This window comes from Hyaena hyaena, unplaced genomic scaffold (genome assembly GCF_003009895.1).
Source record: "Hyaena hyaena isolate Hyena2069 unplaced genomic scaffold, ASM300989v1 scaffold_254, whole genome shotgun sequence".
Taxonomy (NCBI): Eukaryota; Metazoa; Chordata; class Mammalia; order Carnivora; family Hyaenidae; genus Hyaena; species Hyaena hyaena.
In genome coordinates, this window is record NW_024080890.1 from 1133636 (window position 1) to 1158358 (window position 24723).

Genomic DNA, 24723 nt, shown 5'->3' on the forward strand with positions numbered 1-24723 from the left:
GGGGAGGGGGCCCTGACCCTGCCCTGAAGCCAGGCAGAGAGGGGGAGGGGGGGGGTGGGGGGGGGTGGGGGTGGGGCGGGGCCGCGCGGGAGCAGCGGGGCGTCGGGCCCGCGCCACAGGCGGCCAGCGCGGGGGGGGGGAGGGGAGGGGAGGGGCGGGGAGGGGTGGGATGGGGGCGGGGACAAGCGCGGCGGCGGCGGGCCGGGCGGGCGGCACTCGGGATTGGCCGGCCGCCGGCCCCCGCCCCCGCCTCTCGGCCAATCGCCTGCGCGCACGGCCGGCCTCCAGGTTCCGCAGGCCCCGCGGCTCCCGGGTTGCGGCTCCGAGTAGCAGCCGCGGTCCGAGTCGCGGCTCGCAGCGTACGGACGCGCGCAGTCCGCCCCTCCTTCCAGAGTCTTCGTCCAGGTGAGCGCCCGCCGGGCCGGGAAGCGCCCGCCACCCCTGGGGGCCGGGTGGGGCTCGGGTCGCCCCCACCCTCCGCCGGAGTTGCATCATCTGCACCTGCACGCGGCGGAGCGGGGCCGGCGTCCCGCGCGCCCCCCGCGCCCCCCGCGCCCGCGCGTCCGGACGATTTTGAGGCCGGGGTTCAGAGCCCGCGTGGCCCCGGGCCTCCCCCCGCAACTCCCGCGGCTGTGGAGCGGAGAGGGTGAGGGGCTGGGAGCCGGGGTGTGAGCATCGATTTTTCGATGTATTTTGGATGGGAAATGACTGTTTCGTAAATTGCTCTTTTCCGTCAATTGTATGAGGCGGGAGTAAATATTGGTGTAGTTGCGCGGGCGGCACGTGAGGTGGGTGCCCATGGGGGGAGGGGCGCAGGGCACGCGGGGGTCGTGCCCCGGGCACAGACTCGGATGCCTGAGGTCCCCCACCTCCCCGAACCCTAGGGGAAGCGGGTGGTTGAGCTGCGGAGGGAGGGGTTGGGGAGGGGCGGGAACGCAAAACTTTTAGTTTCCCAAGGGATTATTTATCCCAAACTGCCCCTCCCGGGCCCTTTCCAAATCCAGTGAAGTCTTGATCTCCCACCTGAAAACTCACACTTTAAAACGAGTTCACTACACCCGCACCCTTGACCCTGCCCCCCCCCCCTCACCGGGACAACGTGCGTGTGTCTGCAGGTTGCAAGATGCACTTGGGGGCGTCGTGACCCCAGGAGGGTCTTGCTCTTTAAGATGGGGTTCCAAGTGGAGCAGGAACCAGCGGGCGGCTCCAGGTGAGCCCACCTCGCCAGCCACGTGCGCTGGGCCCACGGAGAACCGGTCCGGGCCAGCTGGGTCACATGAGTCGTAACCTGTTGCCAAGCCGGCACCCGGCCCAGTGCTTTGGGGTCCGTGGAGACTCGGTTGGCTTCGATCTTTGTACCCAGCAGCTCCTTACCTCGCCGGAGGTCATGCCAGTCTAGGCAAGTCACCAAAAAGGAGGCACGGAGGCTGCGCTCGGCTTTCGGGGCCAGTCCTGCAGCCCGAGGCGTGCCTGCCTGGCCAGAGCACTGAGGCTGTCTGCCTCCGAGGGGGAGGAGGGTCTGTGACCTGGGCGGGCTCTTACAGGGTGGAAGAATCACGAAGAGGAAGAAAAGTTACTGGTCTCCCCAGGGTGGGGGCTTTTCAGAAGGTTAGAGAAGGTCGGGGACGGCTGAGTGGCCTCAGGGAAGCCCTGACTCTCCCAAAAGAAGCCAGTGATCCCAAGGCTGGAAAGAAGCACCGCTCGAAGGCCACTGGCAGGCTCGGAGCCTGGTTTCTCTGGAAAGGGGCCAGCCCCACCGGCCTGGTGCGTTTCCAACGGGTGTGACTTGCAAGGGGTCGGGAGGTTCCTAACTTCCTGTTGGCAGGCTCCGGCCTGGGCTGCACCGGGCCACCTGCACTGGGGGAAGCGGACCCGGCTGGGGCTGCCTCTGCCTCTGCGGACAAGCAGCCGGGCTCCCTGCGCCCTGGGGGAGAAAGTGAGCAAGCAAGTGAGCGCCCCAAAGCCTGGATTTACATCTCCATGTGAGGAGCCCTTTCACCTTCAGCCCCGTTCTGCTCGGGCCACTGGACCATTTCTCAGCAAAACTGCCTGACGAAGCTCTTGGGGAGCAGAGGAGGCGTGTGGCTGAGATCTGGGGTCCCACCTGCTTCCCAGAGGGGCTGTGGGCCACCCTGGGCCACATCACATCCCCTACTGTGAGCTACTGGTAGAGGCTTTCCAGGCCTACGGGGTTCCGGAGCTTTTTCTTTTCTTTCTTTCTTTCTTCCTTTTTTTTTAAGTGTGCAAACAGGGAGAGGGACAGAGAGAGAATCTTAAGCAGACTCGGCACAGAGCCCGATATGGGGCTCAATCCCACGACCCTGGGATTATGCCCTAAACTGAAATCAGAGTCAGACGCTCAACTGACTGAGCCACCCAGGTGCCCCAGAGGCCCCCCCACCTTTTTTTAAGAACAGTTTTAGTTTTAGGAAAAACCAGGAAGACAGCAGAGAGGCCCCGTGTGCCTGCTTCCCAACACCGTTTCCCTGAGCAGCCAAGCCTGTTGCGGCCTAAGTACCTTGGTTACAGTTAGTGACCACAGCTGTTAGCTGAAGTCCTGCTTAACTCACATTTCCAGGGTTTTCCCAAACACCCGTTATCTCTTCCGGGTTCCGTGGAGAATATGCCTCATTTGTGCAGCTGTACCGTCTCCCGTGGGAACTTTCCAGTCCTCGGTCGGCTGCGGGGCGGCTGCGCGCTGAGCCGGGCTGCCGCCCTGGTCGCCGTGGACCGGGAAGAAGGGGACAGAAGACGACGGGCTGAGTTCAGTCGCAGCTTCCTGAAGATCAGGGTGGCGCCTGTTGTCACCCCAGGGGAGTGAGGCAGGCGCGCAGCCCAGTGAGGCCTCCTCGCCTTTGACCCAGCCGGTCCCTGTCCTGCTGTCCGTCTTTCCTTCCTTTCTTCCGTCTCCTTGTCGCCTCTGTTTTAAGGTTGTGTGTGATTTTTATTTTTTTAACTTTTTTTTGTAAGTTCATTTATTTATCTTGAGAGAGTGAGTGCAAGCAGGGGAGGGATGGGGGGGCAGGGAGAGAGAAGGGAGGGGAGAGAATCCCAAAGAGGCTCTGCACTGTCAGCACAGAGCCCAGGGGCTCGAACTCACAAACCACAAGATCATGACCTGAGCCCCTTCCCCACTCACGCTCTGTCTCACCCTTTCTCTCAAAAGTAAATAAGTGTAAAAAAAATTTTTTTTTTAAAACGTCATTCCTTTTTTTAGGGTAAATATATTATCTCCATTTCTCTCTGATTTCCATCATATAAATGTAGTCTTTTCAAGAGCAACTTTTTTTTAATGTTTTATTTATTTCTGAGAGAGAGACAGAGACAGCGTGAGCAGGGGAGGGTCAGAGAGAGGGAGACACAGAATCTGAAGCAGCTCCAGGCTCTGAGCTGTCAGCACAGAGCCAGATGCGGGGCTCGAACCCACAAACCGTGAGATCATGACCTGAGCCGAAGTCAGACGCTTAGCCGACTGAGCCCCCCAGGCGCCCCCTCAAAACAACTTTTTTGGCGTAACAAAAGTTGTATGTACAGTTGAGCCTCGAGCAGTGGGGGGGCTTAGGGGCGCCGACCCCACATAGTCAAAACTCCACATGTAACTTTTGGCTCCCCCAATATACCAGCTTACCCTTTCCCCGGAAGCCTTACTGATAACATAAATGGTCAATTAACACACATTTTGTATATAGGAAGTATTTATGGTGTGTTTTCACAATAAGCTGGAAAAAGAGTGTTAGGAAAATCATAAAGAAGGAAAAATCCATTTACGGTACTGTGCTGTATTGTCAGAAAAATTTCACATGAAAGCGGACCCGCACAGTTTAAACCCATGTTGCTCAAAGGTCAACTGTATTTAAGATGTACAACTTGATTTTTAAAATTTTTTAATGTTTATTTTTGAGAGAGTGCAAGTGGGGGGGGGTGCGGACAGAGGGGTAACAGGGAACAGAGAGAGGGAGACACAGAATCCGAAACAGGCTCCAGGCTCTGAGCTGTTAGCACAGAGCCCAACGCAGGGCTCGAACTCAAACTGCGAGATCATGACCTGAGCCGAAGTCGGACGCTTTGCCAACTGAGCCCCCCGGCAGCCCCGTTCCTTCTTTTTAATGGAGCCGTCCCTGTGTGTGGCACTCACAACAGAAACTCTTTTTACAACTTGGTGTTTTGATTTCATGTCTACATTGTGAAAAGATCCCACAGTCAAGTAAACAACATACACACCCATCACCCCTGCATAGGAACTTTTTCTTTTTGTACACGCTCACATATCGAGAAATTTGAAAACTTTATTACTTTTTTGTGGCCAAATAATATTCCATTGTGTGGCCACATTTTGTTTATCCCGCATCTGTGATGGGCGTTTGGTGTGTTTCCACGTTTTGCCTGTTGTGATTGTGTTGCTATGAACGAACGTGCTGTGCAAATATCTCTTTCCAGCCCTTTGGACGTTTGCCGAGGGGCGCCGTGCTGGCCCACACGGCACTTCCATGTTTAACCTTGTGAGGGGCTGCCACACTGTCGGCCACGGCAGCTGGCCCTACATTTTTGAGCTTGTACTTGTGCTATTTGAATGTGTAGAGCCCCCCCTGCCCCTGCCCTGCCCCCACAGAGGGACCCGGTGAGCAGGACTGCCCAGGCCCACCCCCCCTCACCCCTTCCCCTGCAAAGGGACCCAGTGAGCAGGACTGCCCAGGCCCACCCCTCCTCACCCCTTCCCCTGCAGAGGGACCCGGTGAGCAGGACTGCCCAGGCCCACCCCCCACCCCCCTTCCCCTGCAGAGGGACCTGGTGAGCAGGACTGCCCAGGCCCACCCCCTACCCCCCTTCCCCTGCAGGGGGACCTGGAGAGCAGGATCAAAGCAAGCTCTTCAGCAGGGGGTCAGAAGTAGCCTGAGCCAAGTCTCTCCCTCCCTTTGCCAGATCCCAGCATGCCTTCCGAGACACCCCAAGCAGAAACGGGGACTGCAGGGTGCCCCCACCACTCAGGGGCACACCTGAGGAAAGGGAGCCTGGAGAAGGGGCCTCCGGGGGACAAAGAAGCCAAGGAGCGCCTGTGGATCCGTCCCGATGCCCCCAGCAAGTGCTCCTGGCAGCTGGGCCGGCCGCTCACCGACTCCCCGCACCACCACGCTGCCCTGTAAGTGCCAGCTTAGCATTCTTTCTTTTTATTAAAAAAAAAAAAATTTTTTTTTTTTAAGGAGAGCGAGCATGTGCACAAGCTGTTGGGGGGGGGCAGAGAGGGGCAGAGAGAGAGGGAGAGAGAACCCCAAGCAGGCTCCTCGCTGTCAGCCTGAAGCCCAATGCTGGGCTCGATCCCGCAAACCGTGAGCCAAAATCAAGAGTCGGGCGCTTAGCTGCCGAGCCCCCCAGGCGCCCCTGCTTATGGGATTGAAAATCCGAGCTGAGGGCCGGTGGGGAGGTGCAGCCTCAGGGAGGCTGATAGAAATGAAACACTTACAGATCCGGAGCCCCAAGCGTCACGCGTGGCTGCACTGGCAGCAAGGAGGCCAGGCTGGCTGCTGTCCTGATGGTGGCCGGGGGTAAGGCCGGTGTGAGGCCAGGCCTGGTGGCTCCCGGGCCTGTCACCGGAAGGCCTGGGCGGAAAGGATGCCGTCGTAACCAGGTGGTCACGCCTGCCGCTCGCTCCCTGGCCTGATGGGCCGCCTGAGCTCCCCTAAGGGGCTGCCGTGCCGCGTGCAGCTGGCCCGGTCGAGGCGCGCGGCGTTGGGGCTCACCTGCCCGGAGAACGTGAGAGCAGGGCGCCTCGTGGTGCCCGGGGAGCCTGGTGCTGACGGCCCAGGGGTGAGGATGAGAGGCGGGCGGGGACACGGTGCCTTGGCCCAGGGTCTGCACTGGTGCCCTGGGACATCTGGGGAAGGGGATTCGAGATGGTTCGGAGGTGGGAGTGCTTAGGAGGGCCAGGGTGGGAGCGTTGGGGAGGAGTGGGAGGTCCCCCTCCCTGCTGAATTCTTTCCCCAGATCCCGCCCCCCCATCACCTCAGGCGCAGGTGGCTTTTGCCCCCAAGGCCTCGTGCTGAGTCAAGACCCCAAGTTCTGCCCCGAGGGGTGGGCCCCATCCTCCCGGTCAGCCTCAGCCCCTGCTGGGCACAGGGAGGGTGCAGGCATAGGCCCTTCCCTTCTATTTAGTTAATGAATCACCTCTTAGCCTGATGCTGAGGGCATGGCCTCCTCTTAAGGCCAAGGTCAGGAGCCCTTTGCCCCCCACCCCCACCCCACCTCTACCAAGCTTTCCCTCCGCCCTGCCTCCAGGGAGCTGCCTCTGGCCTGCATTGGAGGCTGCTGTGGTTGGGTCCTAGCTTGTCCAGGGGGAGGCCTGTTTGGGCCCCCAGGGTGGAATGCAGCCCCCCGGGGAGCTGGGCGGGGAGCTGGGCGGCCTGGCCTGGGGCCAGGGATCTGGTGTGATGATGGGTTCCTGGAGCAGCAGGCCCATTAAAGCCTGAGAACCATGGACATAAGTGAGAAATCACAGGGCGTAGGCAGCTGCACTCAGGTCCGGGGTACACGTCTCCAGGCGGGTGTGTGGTGAGCATGTCCTGGGCACGGAAGGGAAGGTGTGGACTTGGCATCCGTCTCTGGAGGGTGAGGATGGAGGAGACTCTGCAGGAACTGCCTGCGTTGTGGCTGGCACACACGTGGCTGGCACACACGCTGCAGGGCTGGCCACACCCGCCTGTCACCTGTCACCAGCTGGAAGAACGGAGAGAGGAAGCCAGTCCCTGGAATGCGAAGGGGGACAGCTGGTCCGGGATGCAGAAATCCCACACTGAGCCTGGAGGTCCACCTGACCCCAGGGCACCAGAGACTCCCCAAGCCTGACGTTTTCCGAATGATGCCTGGTGTCCGGGGCGCCCCTTGTGGCCACTGTCCGTCCCTGTGGGCACCCTGAGGGGTCTCAGCTCTGGAGGCATGTTTTTTCATCAAGGAAAAGAGGGACAAGGAATCCCAGGGGTCGGGTGCCGAGAGAGGGAAGGAAGTGGAGGTCCCTAGGGAAGGCTTTCGGAACAGATGGACCAGGGCCTGTCGTTGAAGCCAGTGTCGTCTGCTCCAACTTCCGTATTTGGAAATACTTTTTTTTAACGTTTATTCATTTTTGAGAGAGACAGAGACAGCATGAGCAGGGGAGGGGCAGAGAGAGAGGAAGACACAGAATCTGAAGCAGCTCCAGGCTCTGAGCTGTCAGCACAGAGCCCGATGCGGGGTTTGAATCCAGGAACCTCGAGATCGTGACCTGAGCCGAAGCCAGATGCCCAACCGACTGAGCCCCCCCAGGCGCCCCTGTATCTGGAAATAATTTCACCTAAGAAGTTGCAGAAATAACGCGGAGGGGTCTTACATCCCTTCCCCCAGCTGCCCTCTTGACACAGGCTCCTGTCACCCAGGAAACGACCTTGGTGCAGCTCACCGTTAGCCACACCACTGGGGATTTACACTCGTAGGTGTCCTCACGTGTCACGTGTGCACACGTGAGCATGAATATGCCTGTGGCCTTTTACCCTGCGTGCAGGTTTGTGAACTCACCACTCGGATCCCTCATTCAAGCCAGTTCTTTGTTTCTTGAGATTTATACAAAACCGTGAGCTGGACGGCCCGGTCTGATTAATCGTGGACTTCTCTGTTATAGGACAAAATCCCCCAAGATCTTGCCAGACATCCTCAAGAAAATTGGGGACACCCCCATGGTGAGAATCAATAAGATTGGGAAGAAGTTTGGCCTCAAGTGTGAGCTCCGTGAGTACCCGGCATCCTCCATCCGCCCCCGGCAGCAGCCCAGTGGGCTAGGGGTGCGGGGTGGACCCCTGGGACCCTCTAGGGGCCAGGGGGGCCAGGAAATGAGCGGCTGACGAATGTCTGAGACCATGGCAGGTGGCATCAGAAAGAAAGCATAGTGGGGGGACGTGAGGGGTGCGGCTGAGCGGGCGCCCAAGTCAGGGCCTGAGCGAGGACACAGTGTGGAGCCCCAGGGAGCATGTTCTGGGCCAGCCTCGAAGGCAAACCCAAGCCAGGAAGGAGCTGATCTTGCCCCGATGTGAGGAGGGGGAGATGTCACAACGGGGTCCGCTTTCGTGACGCGGGGTCCCGGGCATCGACTGGGCAGGAAGGCGGGTCTGCATCCAGCCGGTTTTGTGGGGCTAGACCGTCCGTTACGAGGCAGCAGGAATTTGGGGAGCTGCGCCTGGCCTGTCCTCGGCGTGAGGGGGGCCACCGGCAGGCCGTCTCTAAGCTCTGGGGAGGGGGCTTCTTTGCAGAGGCGGTGTCCAGGGACACAGGAGCGTGGGGGAGTCTCTTCGCCATTGCTGTTCCGGGACGTGGGCCCCCAGTGGACTTGAGCTCCGTCACTCGGGGAGCCGCGGTGTCAAGGCCCTGGAGGGGGACCAGGCAGCTCGAACCCCAGGGCACAGAGGGGACGGGTCACCCAGAGCCAGCATGGGGTGGGGCTTGAGGAGGTCCCAGGGCAGCCCCTAAGGAAGGGTCAGAGGCCATGATGGCCCGGAGGCGGCATCGGCTCAGCTGTCCCTCCACCCCTCGGGGAAAGAATTCTCCAAGCGGTGAGGGTGCACACTCACGGGTTACGCTGGGGGCACGGCTGCCTCGGGAGCCCCCACAGCCGGGCAGGCCTGCTGCATCGCGACCCAGGGCGACCGCTTCACACATGCGTGCCGCAGCTCCGACGGGTCACGAGGCTTACCCGGCGCCCTGGGCCGGTCTGCTCAGATCCCAGGGCCAGTGCCAGCCTTCCCGGGGGCCCGTGGCGGTTACCACACTAATTGAGCGTGGGACGTGGAAGGGCCCCAGGGCTCAGGCCTGCCGAGCGGTCAGGCACCACCGCGTGCACACACCGTCCCCCCACGGGCTCTGCCCGGGTCTGGGGGGTAAGAGTCCGTCTGGTGGTAGGATTTCGGGAATCGGGACTAGGGGACGCGGTCCTGGCGTGCACAAATGGCACAGTGTCCCCCCAGCCTTTACTAACATGGCGTACTTGTGAGAGCTGGCGGGAGCCCGCCCCCAGGAAGGAGGAGCCGAGGCCCTGGCCCAGGACTGGGGGTGGGGGAGCCCCGTGTTCCTGGGCGAGGGCCTCTCCCGGTGAGCAGGGTGATGGGAGGCAGGCGTGGAGGGTTTGAAGCCCCCAGTTGGGCGGGGCGGGGCGGTGACCCCCACGCCGTCTGCCCTGCCTCACGTTGGCCCCCTGCTGCATGCCCGGCTATAGCCGCTCTTGTGCCCGTGCTGCCCCAAGGGGGGCTTTTTCTGGCCCATCCACCCCGCGGGGGGCTCCTTGCATCTCTCCCTCACTTGGAGTAGCCACGGACAGGACAGCGTGTGACTGGGCAGGGGGAGCTTCCGGGTGGGCGAGCACGCTGCTCCTGGCGCAGGGTGGGTGGGAGTGGAGATGGGGGTGGTTTGCGGTCACCATGTGCTGGTGTATCACGTAACGGGAGGCCGTGGGATCACTTAGGGGGCAGGGGCCTCCTGTCCTGATTCGTCCTCGGCCCCCAGTGGCCAAGTGTGAGTTCTTCAACGCGGGCGGGAGCGTGAAGGACCGAATCAGCCTGCGCATGATCGAGGACGCCGAGCAGGCGGGGATCCTGAAGCCCGGGGACACCATCATTGAGCCCACGTCCGGGAACACAGGTGGGTCCCGGGACAGGCCGGGAGGGTCCCCTGGTGGGGGTGACTTGCCGCTGCGGGCTGGCCTGTCTGACAGGCCTCTTCCCTCGACACGTTTGGGCCGCACAGAATGCGTGCGTTTGGAGGGCGGTGCCGGGGGAAGGTGCAGGCCGCGGTCCCACGTCCTCCCGCGCGCATCGCTGCTCTGGGGCCACCTCCCCTTTGCATTTCTACCCCGGGTGTTCTCTGCCTGGGCCTTCTGGCTGCGGGGCGGCACGGGCACCATCGCCCCCCTCACCCCGCGCACTGTCCCCAGGGATCGGGCTGGCCCTGGCTGCTGCCGTGAAGGGTTACCGCTGCGTCATCGTGATGCCGGAGAAGATGAGCATGGAGAAGGTGGGGGCAGGGGCGTCCTTGGGGCCCGCCCCTGTGCACGGGGGGGCGGGCAGGGGGTAGATGCGGGCCTCCGTGTTGCTCTGCAGGTGGACGTGCTGCGGGCCCTGGGAGCCGAGATCGTGAGGACACCTACCACGGCCAGATTTGACTCCCCGGAGTCCCACGTGGGGGTGGCCTGGAGGCTCCGGAACGAGATCCCCAATTCTCACATCCTGGACCAGGTGAGGCCGAGGTCTGGGGGTAAGCATGCACTCGGGGGTGGGGACCCCCGCCAGGGTCAGGGACGGGTGCCCCGCCGGCGGCAGGAGGGGGGCTGCAGAGGGGCTGGCGCGCTGGCACGCAGTCGCCGGATCACCCCGCCTGTCTGGCCCTCCAGCGGGCGCCAGCCTCTGTCTCTGCCTTCTGTGCCGGCCCTGGGGGCCTCTGCTCAGTGCCTGGGCCGCAGCGGCCTCTGCCGGGGGCCCCGGAAGCCCTGTACGGGGGTAACGTGCACAGAAACCTCTTCCCCGGGGCGCTCTGCCTCGCCCGTGTCACTTCGGGGTGAGCTCAGGAATCGCGCCTTCTGGAGAGCCGGCCTTAACGTCCAGTGCCGGGCGAGGCTCCTGAAGCTGCCTGTGCCGTTGGCCGCGCGCTCAAGCTGCCGGGATCCTCTCGGGCTTGCTGTCCGCCTGATGCCCTGCGGCCGTCGCCGGCCCCGCGCACCGGGCCTGACCGCAGCCCTGGGCCGTGTCCCCACACAGTACCGCAACGCCAGCAACCCGCTCGCCCACTACGACACCACCGCCGAGGAGATCCTGGAGCAGTGTGACGGTGCGTCCCCTGTCCTGCCCTCTGTGCGTCCTGGCTGCGTCCAGCCCTGCTCGCTGGGAGTGGACGGTCACCCTCTCCTTGGGAAACTCCTATCCGTCCTTCAAAACCAGCTCTAATGTCCCCTGTTTGTGAAATGCTTTCCAGAGCATTTCCCTGGAGTGGGTTTCTCCCCATGGTGCGCTTTTTTGCATTTTGTCGCCACCTCGCCTGTGACCCCAAACAGATCAGGCGGTTGTGCTCATGCCCAGCAGTAGATCCTTCCAGAGCTGTGGGAGCTCCTGCATGCGGGGAACGAGGGGCCGGGCTGGCGCCGGAGTGCCACCCCCCCCCGCCGCCGGCTTCCTGCTGTTGAACGGCCCCTGGCATCAAGCCCCAGTCCGAGTGTTGAATTCAGCACCCGGGGTTTCTCCTCTCCAGAGCCGGACGCTGGTGCCCGTGGGTTGGTTTTCTTCCTGTGCAGGCATGAGCCTCCTGGAGCCTTTCTACACGTTCCGAGCCAGGCCCCGTGGGGGTGGGGGCGGGGACAGCGGTTTCCGACGGGCTCTTTTCCCTGAGAGGCTTCGGGGAGAAGCTGCCGGGCGGCCGGCACCATTGGCTCCCCGCTGGGAACCTGGCGTTGGCATCGGCTCACGAGCGGCCTCATTCCAGGCCCAGGGGCCAGGCGGCGAGGTCCAGGCATTCGCTCAGCCGGGTTTTATGTGTGAGAATTCTCTCCTTTGGCAAAGACAAACCCTCTGCCTCAGTGCCGGTGCCCGCGCTGACTTGTCTGCGAGATGCCTGAGCCGGCCGTGCGGCCGAGCCCAGATGCGTGGGCCGAGCCTGACGGATTTACTTACCTCTTTATTTTATTTTACTTTATTTATTTTATTTTATTTATTAATGTTTATTTTTATTTTTTAAATTTTATTTTTTAATTTTGTTTTTAAATTTTGTTTGTTCGCTTTTGAGACAGAGAGAGACAGTGCACAAGCAGGGGAGGGGCAGAGAGAGGGAGACACAGAATTCGAAGCAGCTCCAGGCCCTGAGCTGCAGCACAGAGCCCGACGCGGGGCTCGAACCCACGAACCGCGAGATCATGACCTGAGCCACCGTCGGAGTCTTAATCTGACTGAGCCCCCCAGGCGCCCCTGTTTATTTCCTTTATACCTCAGTTCACGTAGTCCTGTCCAAAGCCTGACCACGTGAGAAGGGCACAGCGAAGGGCCTCCCCGAGGTGCATCTTGATGCCGTTACGGCTTCGCACCTGACACAGGTGTCGGCGGCCCTGTGCCGACCGGCAAAGACTTAGGTGGAGCTCCTGGCTCGCTGTCACTGCGAACGCTGCTTTAGCTCTAGAGCTGTCGTGAAAGGCCAGTGAGACGTGAGAACTAGCGGTGTCTCTTTGAACCTTTTGAGAACCGGCCTTTGTTCTGGTTGCGTCTTTCCTCACCGTTGAGCGTGGTGAGCCGGCTGGGCCGTGGCTGGAGGACGCCCCCCCTGACGCGGCCTCTCCCATCAGGGCAGCTGGACATGCTGGTGGCTTCGGCGGGCACGGGCGGCACCATCACGGGCATCGCCAGGAAGCTGAAGGAGAAGTGCCCGGGGTGCAAAGTGAGTGGGCGGAGCCGGGCGGGCCGGGCACGCGTCCCTCTCCCGTCGCCCCATGTGCGGTTGGAGGCGTGACCATCAGGCTTCTGGGCCCCCCGGGCGGCCTCTGCCTTAGAGCTGGAAGCTCCCTGTCCTGACGTTTGTGCTGTACCGTGCGTGTCTGTATCTTCTTGGGAGTGACCCTCGACCTTGGTGCCCATATGCTCTGTGGGTGGTACAGACCTGGGTGGCCTCCGGGGATCATTCCAGAAGCTGTTAGGGTCACGTCCCGCATGTGCTGCGCCTTGGGGGGCATCTGGATTTGGAGTTGAGCGTGGACCCGGGGAGGGGCTCGTAGAAACATCCAGCTGGTGGTCGTGAGCACTTTTCTCCTTCCGGCCGTTTCTCTGCCGCCCGTCCCCAACGGCTCCAGCTGTCCCCACAGGGGGTGCCCTGCTCACCTGGTTGTCCCCTGGAAAGCTACTCCACACCCCCCCCACCAGCCACATGCCGTCCCCTCGGAGCCCCCCAGGTGAATGTTTACTGTGTAATCTCCCCAGCAGCTGGGGAACGGGGTCCACACCCAGGGCAGCTCTTCCCCGGGTGCTTGCTCGGGCGGGATTGGCCGCTGCGGTAAAAGCAGGGCGTGGCCGGGTGAGACCTCTGCCCAGCCCGGGCCTCGTGGCGTCCCCTCTACAGATCATCGGGGTGGATCCCGAGGGCTCCATCCTCGCGGAGCCCGAGGAGCTGAACCAGACGGAGCAGACGGTCTACGAGGTGGAAGGGATCGGCTAAGACTTCATTCCCACGGTGCTGGACCGGACGGTAGGTAGGGCCAGGGCGCTCCCCGTGCGCGGTTCCCGCCCCCGGGTACGTACGCCCTCGGCCTGGGAAGTCCTATCCGACGGAGGGGCCGTGGGGAAGTGGGCGCTGCACGAGCAGGCGGGTGAAGCGTGGCCTCGCCGTCAAGAGTAGGTAAGGGGGCACCGTGTCAAGGTGTGCCATCGCCCCGCTGGGCAGAGACACCGAGATGGCTGTGGGCCCGGGTCAGGCCCCCGCAGAGAGAGGGAGAGGGGGTGCGGGCAGGGAAGCAAGGTGAAAGATGAGGATCCCAGACGAGGCTCTTTTCAGGGGCCCAGAGGGTGAGTCTGTTGAGGGTGGGCCGCAGGGACGGGGCTCTGCGGCGGGGGCTGGTGGACAGTTTCCAGCACGTGTTGGACCAGGGAGAGGCAGAAAGTTCTAGGTTTTTAGCTGAGAGAATCTAATCACAGACGTGGGGCTGGGCCGTGTCGACTGCCCATCATGGCCTCGGGCACCAGGGGCACCTGTGAGGGTGCAGGCATGGGCTGAGGCCACGCCCCATCGCAAAGTGCCCGAGCCCTTCCAGAGCCTTCTGTGTGGGTCCTGCCTGCAGGTGGTGGACAAGTGGTTCAAGAGCAACGACGAAGAGTCCTTTGCCTTCGCCCGGATGCTGATCGCACAGGAGGGCCTGCTGTGCGGTGAGTGCCCTCGCCCCCTGCCCACCTCCAGGCCACAGGGCCGCACTTCCCAGGTGCCGTCTGTCTGCCCCTCTGTAGGGCTGTCATGCTCACAGAGGAGGGCAGGAGGCCGTGGGGCGGGTGCCCTTCCAGAACATGGCTGATGCTCTGGGTCTATGTTCCCGGGCCCCTGGGATCCACGCACTTTGTTTCCTGTGTTCTGTGCTCCCACTGAGTGGGCGTGGCCTGCAGATGTGAGGGGCCCGGGTGGGAGCAAACCCAGGAGCTCACCAGAAAAAGGAAGTAGCAGTCATCTCTGCAATCCGGGGAAGTAGGCAGTGGGGCCTGGGGTGTGAGCGGGGGTCTGCCTCCCGCCGGCCCCACTGTGAGAAGGGTCCTGGTTATTTTGGGGTGAGGCCAAAGCTTTCAAGGCACTTGCTGGTCCCCCCCCACCTTTTAATGTTTATTTTTGAGAGAAAGAGAGAGGGAGCGTGAGTGGGGGAGGGGCAGAGAGAGGGAGACAGGATCCGAAGCAGCTCCAGGCTCAGCTGTCAGCACAGAGCCTGACGCGGAGCTGGAACTCAAGAACCGCGAGATCCTGACCTGAGCCGAAGTGGGAGAGTTAAGCACTGAGCCCCCCAGGCGCCCCCTGGACACGTGTTTTCTCAGTCAGTCCCGGGTTGGGACAGGGTGCTAGGAATGCCCTGGAGAGGCCGGGGGTGGGGAGGTGGGGGGTGGGACATGCGTCACAGGGGTCTCCAGGGTCAGAGATGGGACGACCCTCCCCACCAGCTGTTTCCTTTCAGAGCCCCAAGGCCCCCAAGGGAAGTGGTTTGATTTAGACCCCCAGGGACTGACGGGCAGAGAGGACACACGGCCGTGGTGGGGGGGTCTGTGCTTCCTCGGGGGGTGGTTTAGCGACAAAAGCTTGGGTGGATGTGACGCTCCGTGCTGTAAGAGCAGCGCAGGTGCAGTGAGAAGTGGGGTCCTCCCCCCTAAGAGGCAGGCCCTGCTGGCGGCCCCCCCAGGGCTCAGGGGTGCGCAGCGGTCACAGACCCCGCCCCACCCGCCCCACAGGTGGCAGCGCGGGCAGCGCCATGGCCGTGGCCGTGAAGGCTGCGCAGGAGCTGCAGGCGGGCCAGCGCTGCGTGGTGATCCTGCCGGACTCTGTGCGCAACTACATGTAAGACGGCCCTCCCCCACCCCCGCTCCCCGCCCCCCTCCCGCCCCCCCCCCCCCCCCCCGCCCCCCTCCCTCCCCCCCCGCCCCCTTCCCCCACCCTCCCGCCCCTCTGCCGAGTCTGGCGCTTCCCAGGGCTCTCGCTGCCGGGCCCCCTGGAGGGAGAGTGGGGGTCCGCGGGACCCCTGCGAGCCCTGCCTGCACCCCCTGACCCCCAGGCTCCCCGTGTCTCAGCCAGTGCTGGTCCAGGCTCGGGTCTTCCAGACGCATGTAAAAGTCGCGCGCCCTCACGGCGCCGGCGTCTGGGAGAGCGCCCCCTGGAGGGCTCTTTGCTCACTTGCAGCCCCTCCTGCCCCCATGGCTCCTGCGATGCGTTTCCTATGAGCTGCGCCCCCCCCCCCACCCGCCTGCTGCCGCCTCCGCCCTGACCGAGATCCTGGCTTGGGCTCAGACGGCCCTTCAGGACCTGCTGGGAAGTGTCCGGCCAGTGGCCCTCGCCCCCCGGCCCCATGGCGCTGCTGCACGTGTGTCCCAGCCCTGAAGGCCCCAGGCCCAGCCGGTGGCCCCTGGCCTGTGGGCCAGGTTGCACAGCAGCAGGCTTCGGGGGGACCAGGAGCTGAGAACACACCCCGCTCCCCCAACCCTCACGGTTCCCCCATAGCCCAGGCGCTGCGGGGCGCCCTCAGTTGCTCCTGGTGGGCACCCCAAGTTGGTTCCCAGGGGTGCAGTGACTCACAGTTGCCCTGAGCTGGGCTGCCCCCCGCCCCACTCAGTAAGGAGTGCGCTCGACAGGCCTGCTGTGTGTGCATAGGACGCGTGCGAGTGTGTGTACGCCAACGTGTGAAGGAAAATGTGAGAAGGAGCCGGTCAGGGGAGAAAGGGTGGTGTGTGGGGGAGACACGGAGCAGGGGTCGGGTCAGTGGGTGGGTGTTGGGGGCCGGGGTGGGTGTATGTGGGAGTCGGGGCGAGTGGGAGGGAGACGGAGCAGGGTTGGGGTGGGAGAGGGAGAGTGGACGGGTGTTGGGGGGAGACGGGGAGAGTTGGGGGGAGGCGGCAGGTATGTGGGTAGAGATGGGGTGGGCGGGGGTGAGATGGGGCAGGGCGGCGGGGTGCGGGAGACGGGCAGGTGTGGGGGTGTAGATGGGGTGGCTGCGAGCGATAGCTAGCAGTGGTCACGTGAAGGGCCGAGCGTGTCCTCCCGCACTGGGTCTTGGTCACCCGGGGGCAGGTTAGGGCAGGTCCCAGGCAGGCAGCCCGGAGCCCCGAGGCCCCTGGAGCCGGGAACGGGCTTGCAGGCTCAGGCTCCGGACAGACTGTGTGCCCCGCGCTCCCGCACACACACCAGGCTTGCGGGCTGACCAGCTGCCCCCACTGCAGGCCCCGCTGGGTGTGCGAGGCCTGGCTCCCGGCCCCCCCGCAGCCCCCGCCAGCCTCTCGGGGTCTCTGCTGGTCCCGTGGTCTGGCGAGGGGGGCTGGGCTTCCTCAGGGCTGACTGTGCCCCAGTCCGTGAGGGCAGAGGGGTGGGGAGACCCTCCGGCCAGGCCCCAGTGGCTTCTTGGTGCCTGCAGGTCCAAGTTCCTCAGCGACAAATGGATGCTGCAGAAGGGCTTCCTGAAGGAGGAGGACTTCACCGTGACCAAGCCGTGGTAAGGACGTCTCTGAGCGGAGACCCCAGTCCCGCGTCCAGGCCGCATGCTCGCCCCACGCCTGGCAGGCCGTCTCCGCGGCCTCCCTCTGTGGTGACCCTTGTGTCACGTCTCGCCTCCTGGTTCACGGCCGGCCCGCCCCCCCCCAGGTGGTGGCACCTCCGAGTTCAGGAGCTGAGCCTGTCGGCCCCGCTGACGGTGCTGCCCACGGTCACCTGTGAGCACACCATCGAGATCCTCCGGGAGAAGGGCTTCGACCAGGTGCCCGTGGTCAACGAATCAGGGTCAGTGTCCGCCACCCCCACCCGGGGCTGAGGGGCTGGGGCTCCGCACTCTGGGACCCGGCGGCCGCGGGAGCCCCACGCAGACGGGCTGACCGTGGCCACTGTGCGCCGAGCCGCTGAGGGCAGCGGATGGCCCGTCGGACCTCGTCCTTGACCACCCGCCACGCCAGCTCTTAGGGCCCGGGGGCCCCTCCCGCCTCCCTGTGCCCTGGGTGTGGGCCCAAGGGGCGGCCGTCGGGGCCTGGCCGTGCTCTAGCGCGTGTCGAGCACCGACGGCCGCGGCGGGCAAGCACAGATGAGCGGTGTCCCCGTCTCCTGACACCACCCTCGTTCTGGAACCACGCCCACGGCCTGGGACGCTGCCGGCTGGTTACCCGAGACGCCGGTCAGGATGCTGTCCCTGCCCTGCACAGGCAGCTCCCAGGGCCGGGCGTCGGTCACTGCTGTCCCCATCCCACCCCCACGCAGCCACCACACGTGCTGGTCGAATTCTCAGAGGAAGTGCAGGACCGGCCATGGAGCACACGCTGAGGGAGGGCAGAGGTGCCTGTACTGACCCCTGGCCCCTGTTTCCCAGGGTGATCCTGGGCATGGTGACCCTGGGGAACATGCTGTCGTCTCTGCTCGCTGGGAAGGTTCAGCCATCAGACCAAGTTCAGAAAGTCCTCTATAAGCAGTTCAAACAGGTACGTGCGGTTTCCCTCGGGACCTGGGCCTGTGCTTGGGAGGTGGGGCTCAGTGCTCCCCAGGAGAGTGCCGGCGCCCTGCTGCGCCCGAGACCATGAATCCAAGGGTTCGCCCCAGCCTCACCCGGGGGTCATGATCCCAAGGCCGTCTTAGCCGAGCTGGGCGCCCAAGAGCGTGATCATTCGTGATGCCAGGCCTGTGCCCTCCCTGTGCGTGTTCGTCAAGAATGGCTGGCAGGCCGAGAACTTTCTGGGAGAGTTGCCGGGGCTGGGTGGGGCTGGGCGGGGCCTGTGAGCATCCCGAGGTGACCTCGGCCCCTCGATGGGCCGGGCAGAGGCCCCAAGTGAGCAGTCAGGCATCTCCTCTCCCTGGTCCCCGGCGCCGTCCACCACCAGCTTGTCCAGCACTTGGCGGGGAGGGAAGGCGGCTGTGTTGCACTTGAAGGACTGAGCCCAGAGCCAGGGAGGGATTTGGTTCCTCATCTCCCCACCACACACAGCTGCCGCCCGGAATCGTGTTACTTCCGCGCCCGCGGGCCCCTCCTGCCCGGCCTGGATCCCCCCCTCCGGTCCACCTGTCCTTCCTCCAACCCAGGCACTTCCCGCAGCTGGGGCCCCGCCGCCCCCACGTGATATGCTCACCCCCTGTGCCCCAGGCCCAGTCGCATCCCAGAGCACCGAGCACACGAGTGTGTTTCTTGTGTGGAAGCTCTGTGGGGGGTCACTGAGCCCGGTGTCACGTGCAAGGGGCTGGCGGCTGGGCTGAGCGAGGGCGACCCTCCCTGCTGTCCAGGCTCCTCAGCTCCTCCCATCCCTCTACCGGCGGACGTCCCAGTCCCTGGTTGTGATGTGGATACGCCCCCGTGAAACCGTCCCCACAGCCATAAGTGAACGTACCCATGACCCCAAAGGGTTCCCCCTCCCGCCCCCAGCACTGCTGACGCTCCCCTCATCCCCGCCCCCAGCACCCCTGACACCCCCATCCCCAGCATCCCCAGCACGACACCTCCTTCCCACCCCAGCCCCTCGCCCCCAGCACTGCTGACGCCCCCCTCATCCCTGCCCCCAGCACCCCTGACACCCCCATCCCCAGCACCAATAACACCTCCTTCCTGCCCCTTGCTCCCAGCACCACTGACACCAGGCGCTCGGGATCCCTGTGGTGCCCTATGCTTTGCAGGCTCGCACACACCGCTCGTGTGCCTGCCTTCCCGCAGCACAGCTCGTGAGACGCATCCCGGCGGGCCGTGTACGTCACCCGCTTCCCGCCCCGTGTGCCCCTGGGCCGCACCGGGCCTCCCGCCAGCTAGTGGGGTTGGGGGAGCCTCCTCTGATGGGCGCTCTGCTTTGTGGGTTTGTTTTCAGGCTGGCAGCATCGGAGGGCTAACGGGCAGGGCTGGGGGCTGCCACCTGGCACCCGAGTCGGTATTTTGTTCCCTCCCTTAGGGGCCATGTCAAACCTTCAGCCAAGCGTTTACCCTACAGTGAGGCCGGGGCCTCCCCATGCCCGGACTTCGGTGCCCGACACTGAGCTGCCAGGCAGGGCTGGAGGGGCAAATCGGGTCAGGGGCCCCTGCCCATGGAGGGGCGGGTGTCCCCCCTCTGCCAGGGACTCCAGGCCTCCACCTTCCAGACCCTGTCCTGAGAAAGCAGGCACCACGGTAGAAAGCCCGGGTGGGACCATGTTCTGGGCACGGCTGCCCTGCCCGGTGCCACCCTGCTGGGGCCTGGCCACCTGGGCGAGCCGTGGCTCCCCCACCGCCTGGTTCTCCCTGGCCCCCGGGTCTTTTGACCACGCCCAGCGCGTGGCCTACAGAAAGTGAGCATTTGGGAGAAGCTGGCGCCCGTGACCCGTGCACTGGCGCCCGGTGTGGACGTGCTGTGCCCTCCCGGACCCACCTGCTGACTCTCTTCCACCTGGTCCCCTGAGCCGCGAGTGCGAGTTGTTCCCGCGGACCTGCCCCCGGTGCCAGAGTCCAGACAGGGAGGGCGCCTGGCTGGGTTCTGGTGTGGCCAGCAGGGCTTGTCCAGCTCACATCGGATTAAAGTCCGCTCACCGTGTTCCTGGAGGGGGTCAGCCAGCCCCTGTGACCCCTCCTGGGGAACCGACGGCATTGGAGGCCATGGGGACAGAGGGCTCTCGGGGTCAGGTTTCCCTGGGACAGTAAAGAGATGACGCAGGTGCCGTGGCTTACAGCAGGTGACCCCTGGGGCCGCGCTCCTCACGCCCCGCCCGTAACCAACCTGCGGACCTGGCGGTGGGAGCAGGTGGCAAGGGGCCCCGCGGAAGAGCCCTGGCCCATGCAGGTGCCGGCGAGCGGGGGGGGGCCGGCTCGCTCCGTTCTCCAAATCCCCCAGCTCACCGCGCTCACCTCTCTCTTCGGGTCATTTAAAACCGGGGAGAGCTGTCAAACCGAAGTGTGGCCTCCTGAGTTCACCTTGTAGACACGTCACGTGCGTTTTACTGTCAACCTGCTTTCCCAGCGCAGGGATGGCGTCTGTCCGCGGGGAGGGCCAGGGAGGCTGTACCCACCGGACAGCATCCTCACGCGGACTTCTAAATGAACGTGGACACAAACACAGGGGCCGTTTAGGCACCTTGCTGGCAGCACACACCTTCCCTCTGGACGCGTGGTCACCGGGACTTCCCGGGTCTCAGTCGGGCCGAGGGGGTGCCAGGGTTGTGCCTGGAGCCCGTGTCGGGTCTTTGCTGAGGTCCGAGCTGGGTGTTGGCAGTGTTGGGGAGGGGACGACCAGGGCGCCGGGTCAGCGGGCCGCGAGCCAGGGACTGAGTGGGTGCCAGGCCGGGGGCCATGGGGGGCCGTCCCTGCTCCCCCAGGGCTGGGGTCCCCGTGCATGGCGCTCTCCCAGCCCCCCCATCCTGATTTTCCTTCCTTCTGTCCTGCATTCCCCACCTTCCCCTTCTCGTCTCGTCGGAAGGACACTTCTCGTGAGGCCGGGGGCCAGTGCGCCTTGATCTCTGAGAGGCGGGCCCTGTCCGTGTGTCCTGAGCAGACGGTGCAGGCTGAGCGCCCGCGTCTGCCTTCTCCACGTGGCCCCCTGTCGTCACTACGCCTTGCACTGGTGTTTGTTGGGAAGGGTGACTGCTAAGTAAAGGGCTAGTTTAAGTGGGGGGGTCCCTCTGTGTCTTCTGCAGGCCCGCGGGTTGTGACAAATGTATCCGTTCCGGCACCCTACGGCCCAGTACCCCGCTCCACCTGTATCTCCCTGAGCTTTGCTTTTTTTTATGCTTATATTTGAGAGAGAGTGTGAGTGGGGGAGGGGCGGGGAGAGAGGGAGACACAGACTCTGAAGCAGCTCCAGGCTCGGAGCTGTCAGCACAGAGCCCGACGCGGGGCTAGAGCCCACAGACCAGGAGATCATGACCTGAGCAGAAAGCCAAAGTTGGACGCTTAATCAGCTGAGCCACCCAGGTGCCCCTCCCTGAGCTTTTCGTTAGCCTCGCCTTTTACAAAAGGCCAGAGTTGGGGTCAGACTGGGGGAAGCCTTTCTAACCAGCTCTGTCTTGCGGTCATTGTACAGAATGACCTGTGTCACTCTGCGTCCTCCATTCAGTTTCAGAACCAGCAAGAGTCTCCAGGAGAGTGTTCTGGAGCGATGCCCAGCCTCTCCTGTGCTTCGCTCCTTTCGCGGTCAGGCCTGGCAGGCAGCGGCCTCGGGCTCCACCAGCTTGAGGCCCGGCCGGGCCGCCCCAGGGCCGCTGATCACGTCTCCTCTTCCAGATCCGCCTGGCGGACCCCCTGGGCAAGCTCTCGCACATCCTGGAGGTGGACCACTTCGCACTGGTGGTGCATGAGCAGGTCCAATGTGAGTGGGCGTGCGGCGGGCGGGGCAGCGAGGCCTTCGTGCCTCAGAGCGTCTGGGGAGCCGGGGGTGTGACCTCCGGCCCCCACCAGCCTGGGCCTGTGGATCTTGGAGGGACGCCTCCGTGGGCCCTGCCAGAGAGGCCACAGGACTTTTGAACTGCCGCGCACAGAGCCCCTTCTGGGCCTCCTCGGCGGGTCCCCACGGGCCAGGGGGTGCGTCCAGTCCTGGGTGAGGACCAGGGCTGTAGAAATGAGAATCGGGAAGGACCCGGAGTCGCTCCCTCCCGGCAGCGGCTGGTCTTGGGGCCCGGGCTGCCCCGCGTCTAACCCCTCTCCCGTCCTTGGCTCCACAGCACGGGACCTGGCCTTGCGGGGCGTGGTGGGGGGGCCCTCAGGTATGTACGCCCCGCCCGCCCATCCCTGCTGGAAATGGCTCTGTGGACACAGCCGGAGCCTCCGAGGGCATTCGGGGTCCTGGACCCCCAGCCCGAGGGGGAGGGCTCTTCCTCCTACTTGAATGTTTACTCACATTTGAACTTCTACCAAAAAAAAAAAAAAAAAGAAAAAAAAAGGCGGGAGTCCCAAGTTCAGAGTCACCCCTGACAGCGTTTACCCCGCTGCCTCCCGGGCTGCCAGAGCCCACTGGTCGTAGCAGAGACCCCATAGCCCTTTCCAGAACGCTTGCACGCCAGGCTCTGGACTAGTTTCCCCTGGAGGGTCTGCAGGGCGGATTAGAGAGGCTGCTCGGGACCACCCTCCCCTGCAGGGGCAGGACGGTCTGCACACCCCTGCAGCGCGGGGAGCCCTGTCCCCTGAGCCTCCCTGCGCACGCCGGCCGGGTGCCCCGCCCCCTGTGCCCTCCCCACCCCCACCTGCTGCGACCTCCGCCCTCGGAGGCTCGAGACCGTGGTGCTGGGGAAAGAGGGGGCGCCTGGCCCTCGGCGTGGCCGTCACGGTTCTCGGGAGGAACCACCACCAGGGAGTGTGGACACGGGGAAGGCGGTGGCTCACGTGCCCAGGCTGGTGGGTCCCGGAAGCTGCAGGGTGGGTGGGCAGGGCGGGCTCTAAACACAGGAAGAGGCAGCGTTTCGGTTTGAGTCCAAAGACCCGGGCAGTTTCTCGCTCTCAGAACGAGGCCGCCTGTTCGTTCTAGTCAGGCCTTTGGCTGATTAGGTGAGAAGCGCCATGCTACGAGGGGGCTCTCTCTCTTCTCCAGGTGCCCAAACATCAGGTCTCACCCAGGGACACACAGAGTAACGTCTGACCAAATATCTGGGCGCCCCGTGACTTCGTCAAGTGGGCGCATAAAATTAACGGTCTCAAAAGTCCTCTCTGGGCCGTGGCCGCACAGCTCAGCGGGCTGGGGCGGGGGTCCGTCCAGGCCTGAGAGAGAGGCATGGGTTTGAAGACAGGCCAGAGGCGTGAGCTGGTATAGCACGTGCGTGTGCAATACATGCACATGTGACATGTTGGAACTTCATGCCAAAACTCTAGCATCGGGCACCCAGGGGAACCTTGTTTACTTAATGACACCGGGGGCGCCTGGCCCAGAGGACGCGGTGGGGAGAGCCTGCGTGGGCGCCCTGAGCCCCCCTGCCCTGGCACGTGGGCCCGTGTAGACGTCGGGTGGCTCCAGGACAGGGCCCCGGGGTGTGGCTGCCTTTAAGCCACTCCATGCAGAGACCCCTTTACACCCGTTGCCCTGCCTTCCTCAGACCACAGCAACGGGAAGTCCAGTAAGAAGCAGATGGTGTTCGGGGTCGTCACTGCCATCGACTTGCTGAACTTCGTGGCCGCTCGGGAGCGTGACCGGAAGACCAAGCCGGGGAGCGCCACGGAGCCCAGAGCAGCCGGGGACACCGCACAGCTCTGACTGCGCCCACGCCTCCTGGTGTCCGTCCTCTTCTGCATTTGTGAACACAGAACACACACGCGTGAACTCGGGCTGCCTGGCGCTGGGCGGCGGCGTAGCACAGCGGGTGTGGGATGCTTAGCCCGGGGCCGCGCGAACATCAGCTTCCCTTTCCTAACACCGGGCGCCTCAGTGAATCTATTTATGGTTAGAGTAGCTGTGTCTTTCTTTACCTTCTAAAACGTTTCCACAAGAAAATCGTACTGAACAGAACTCAGCCAGGCAGGTGGGCCCTGCAGCGAATGACGGGAGCAGGTAGATAAAAGCGGAAGAAAGTGCTTTTCTGGAGAAAACCCAGAATGGGGAGCGGCAGAAAGGCGGCCAGGGGAAGGATGGACCGGTCCGGAGCCCTCACTCGGCGGTCCTGTCCGCTGGGGGCTGGGCTGCTTAGAGTGACTTCAGTGTTGGGGGGGCTCTTGATTGAGGTGAAATTCGCAAAACCTTAAATGAATGATTTAAAAACGTAGGTTCTCGGGGCGCCTGGGTGGCTTGATTGTCTGACTTCGGCTCAGGTCACGATCCCACTGTTCATGAGTTCGAGCCCCGCGTCAGCCTCTGTTCCCAGAGCCTGGAGCCTGCACCGGGTTCTCCGTCTCTCTGCCCCTCCCCCACTCGCACTCTGTCTCTTAAGCAGCATTAAAAAAAAATTAAAAATGTGCGTTCTCAAGTGTTGTGCAGTCACCACCCCATGTAGCCAAGTCCCGTGCACGGCCTCACCCCACCCCCCTCCCCCGGCCTCCGCCGGCCCGCGGTTGGTCTCCCCGGAATCGTCCGCTGGGACGCGCCCGTCATATGCAGGGAATCCTCCAGTCTGGCCTCCGTGTGGCTTGTTTCGCTCCGCGTCCTGTTTCTGGAGATCACCCACACTGCAGCAGGGGTCGGCACGCCCTTCCTTCTTACGGCGGAAAAGCCCCGTCGTGTGCAGGGGCCACGTTCTGTGTGTCCGTCCGACAGCTGAGGGACGTCTGGGTTGTTCCGCTTCTTAGCTGTCAGGGCTTGTGCTGCCATGAACTTGCATGTACAGGTGTTGTTTAAAGACCCTTGTTTAATTCGCTGGGTCACGTACCCAGGAGTAAAACTGCTGGGGCTGTGGTAAGTCTGTTTCATGTTGTGAGGACCGCCCCCCCCCCAGGCTGTGCCACAGGGCTTGTGCCAACTTTCACTCCCACCAGCCGTGCACAGACCGGTTTCTCCGTGTCCTTGTCGACACTGCCCAGTTCGGGGGGGCTTCTGTCGGCTTTATAACTGTGGCGGCAGGAAGTGTATCTCGTGGTTTTGATTTGCGTTTCCCTGACGACTAACCGTGTTGAGCATC

General features: G+C 63.6%; 1 protein-coding gene across 1 annotated transcript; it reads left to right on the top strand.

Moving 5' to 3' along the window:
• Window positions 1–288: 288 nt before the first annotated feature.
• Window positions 289–23923, top strand: CBS (cystathionine beta-synthase). Its single transcript, XM_039245452.1, is given in 17 exon segments — window positions 289–405; window positions 4921–5137; window positions 7643–7749; window positions 9514–9648; window positions 9941–10020; window positions 10107–10241; window positions 10761–10830; window positions 12329–12420; window positions 13096–13221; window positions 13811–13895; window positions 14952–15057; window positions 16622–16699; window positions 16849–16983; window positions 17561–17669; window positions 21413–21497; window positions 21850–21891; window positions 23212–23923. Coding segments are annotated over 16 exon segments (1752 nt in total). The 5' UTR covers window positions 289–405; window positions 4921–4928; the 3' UTR covers window positions 23370–23923.
• Window positions 23924–24723: the final 800 nt, after the last annotated feature.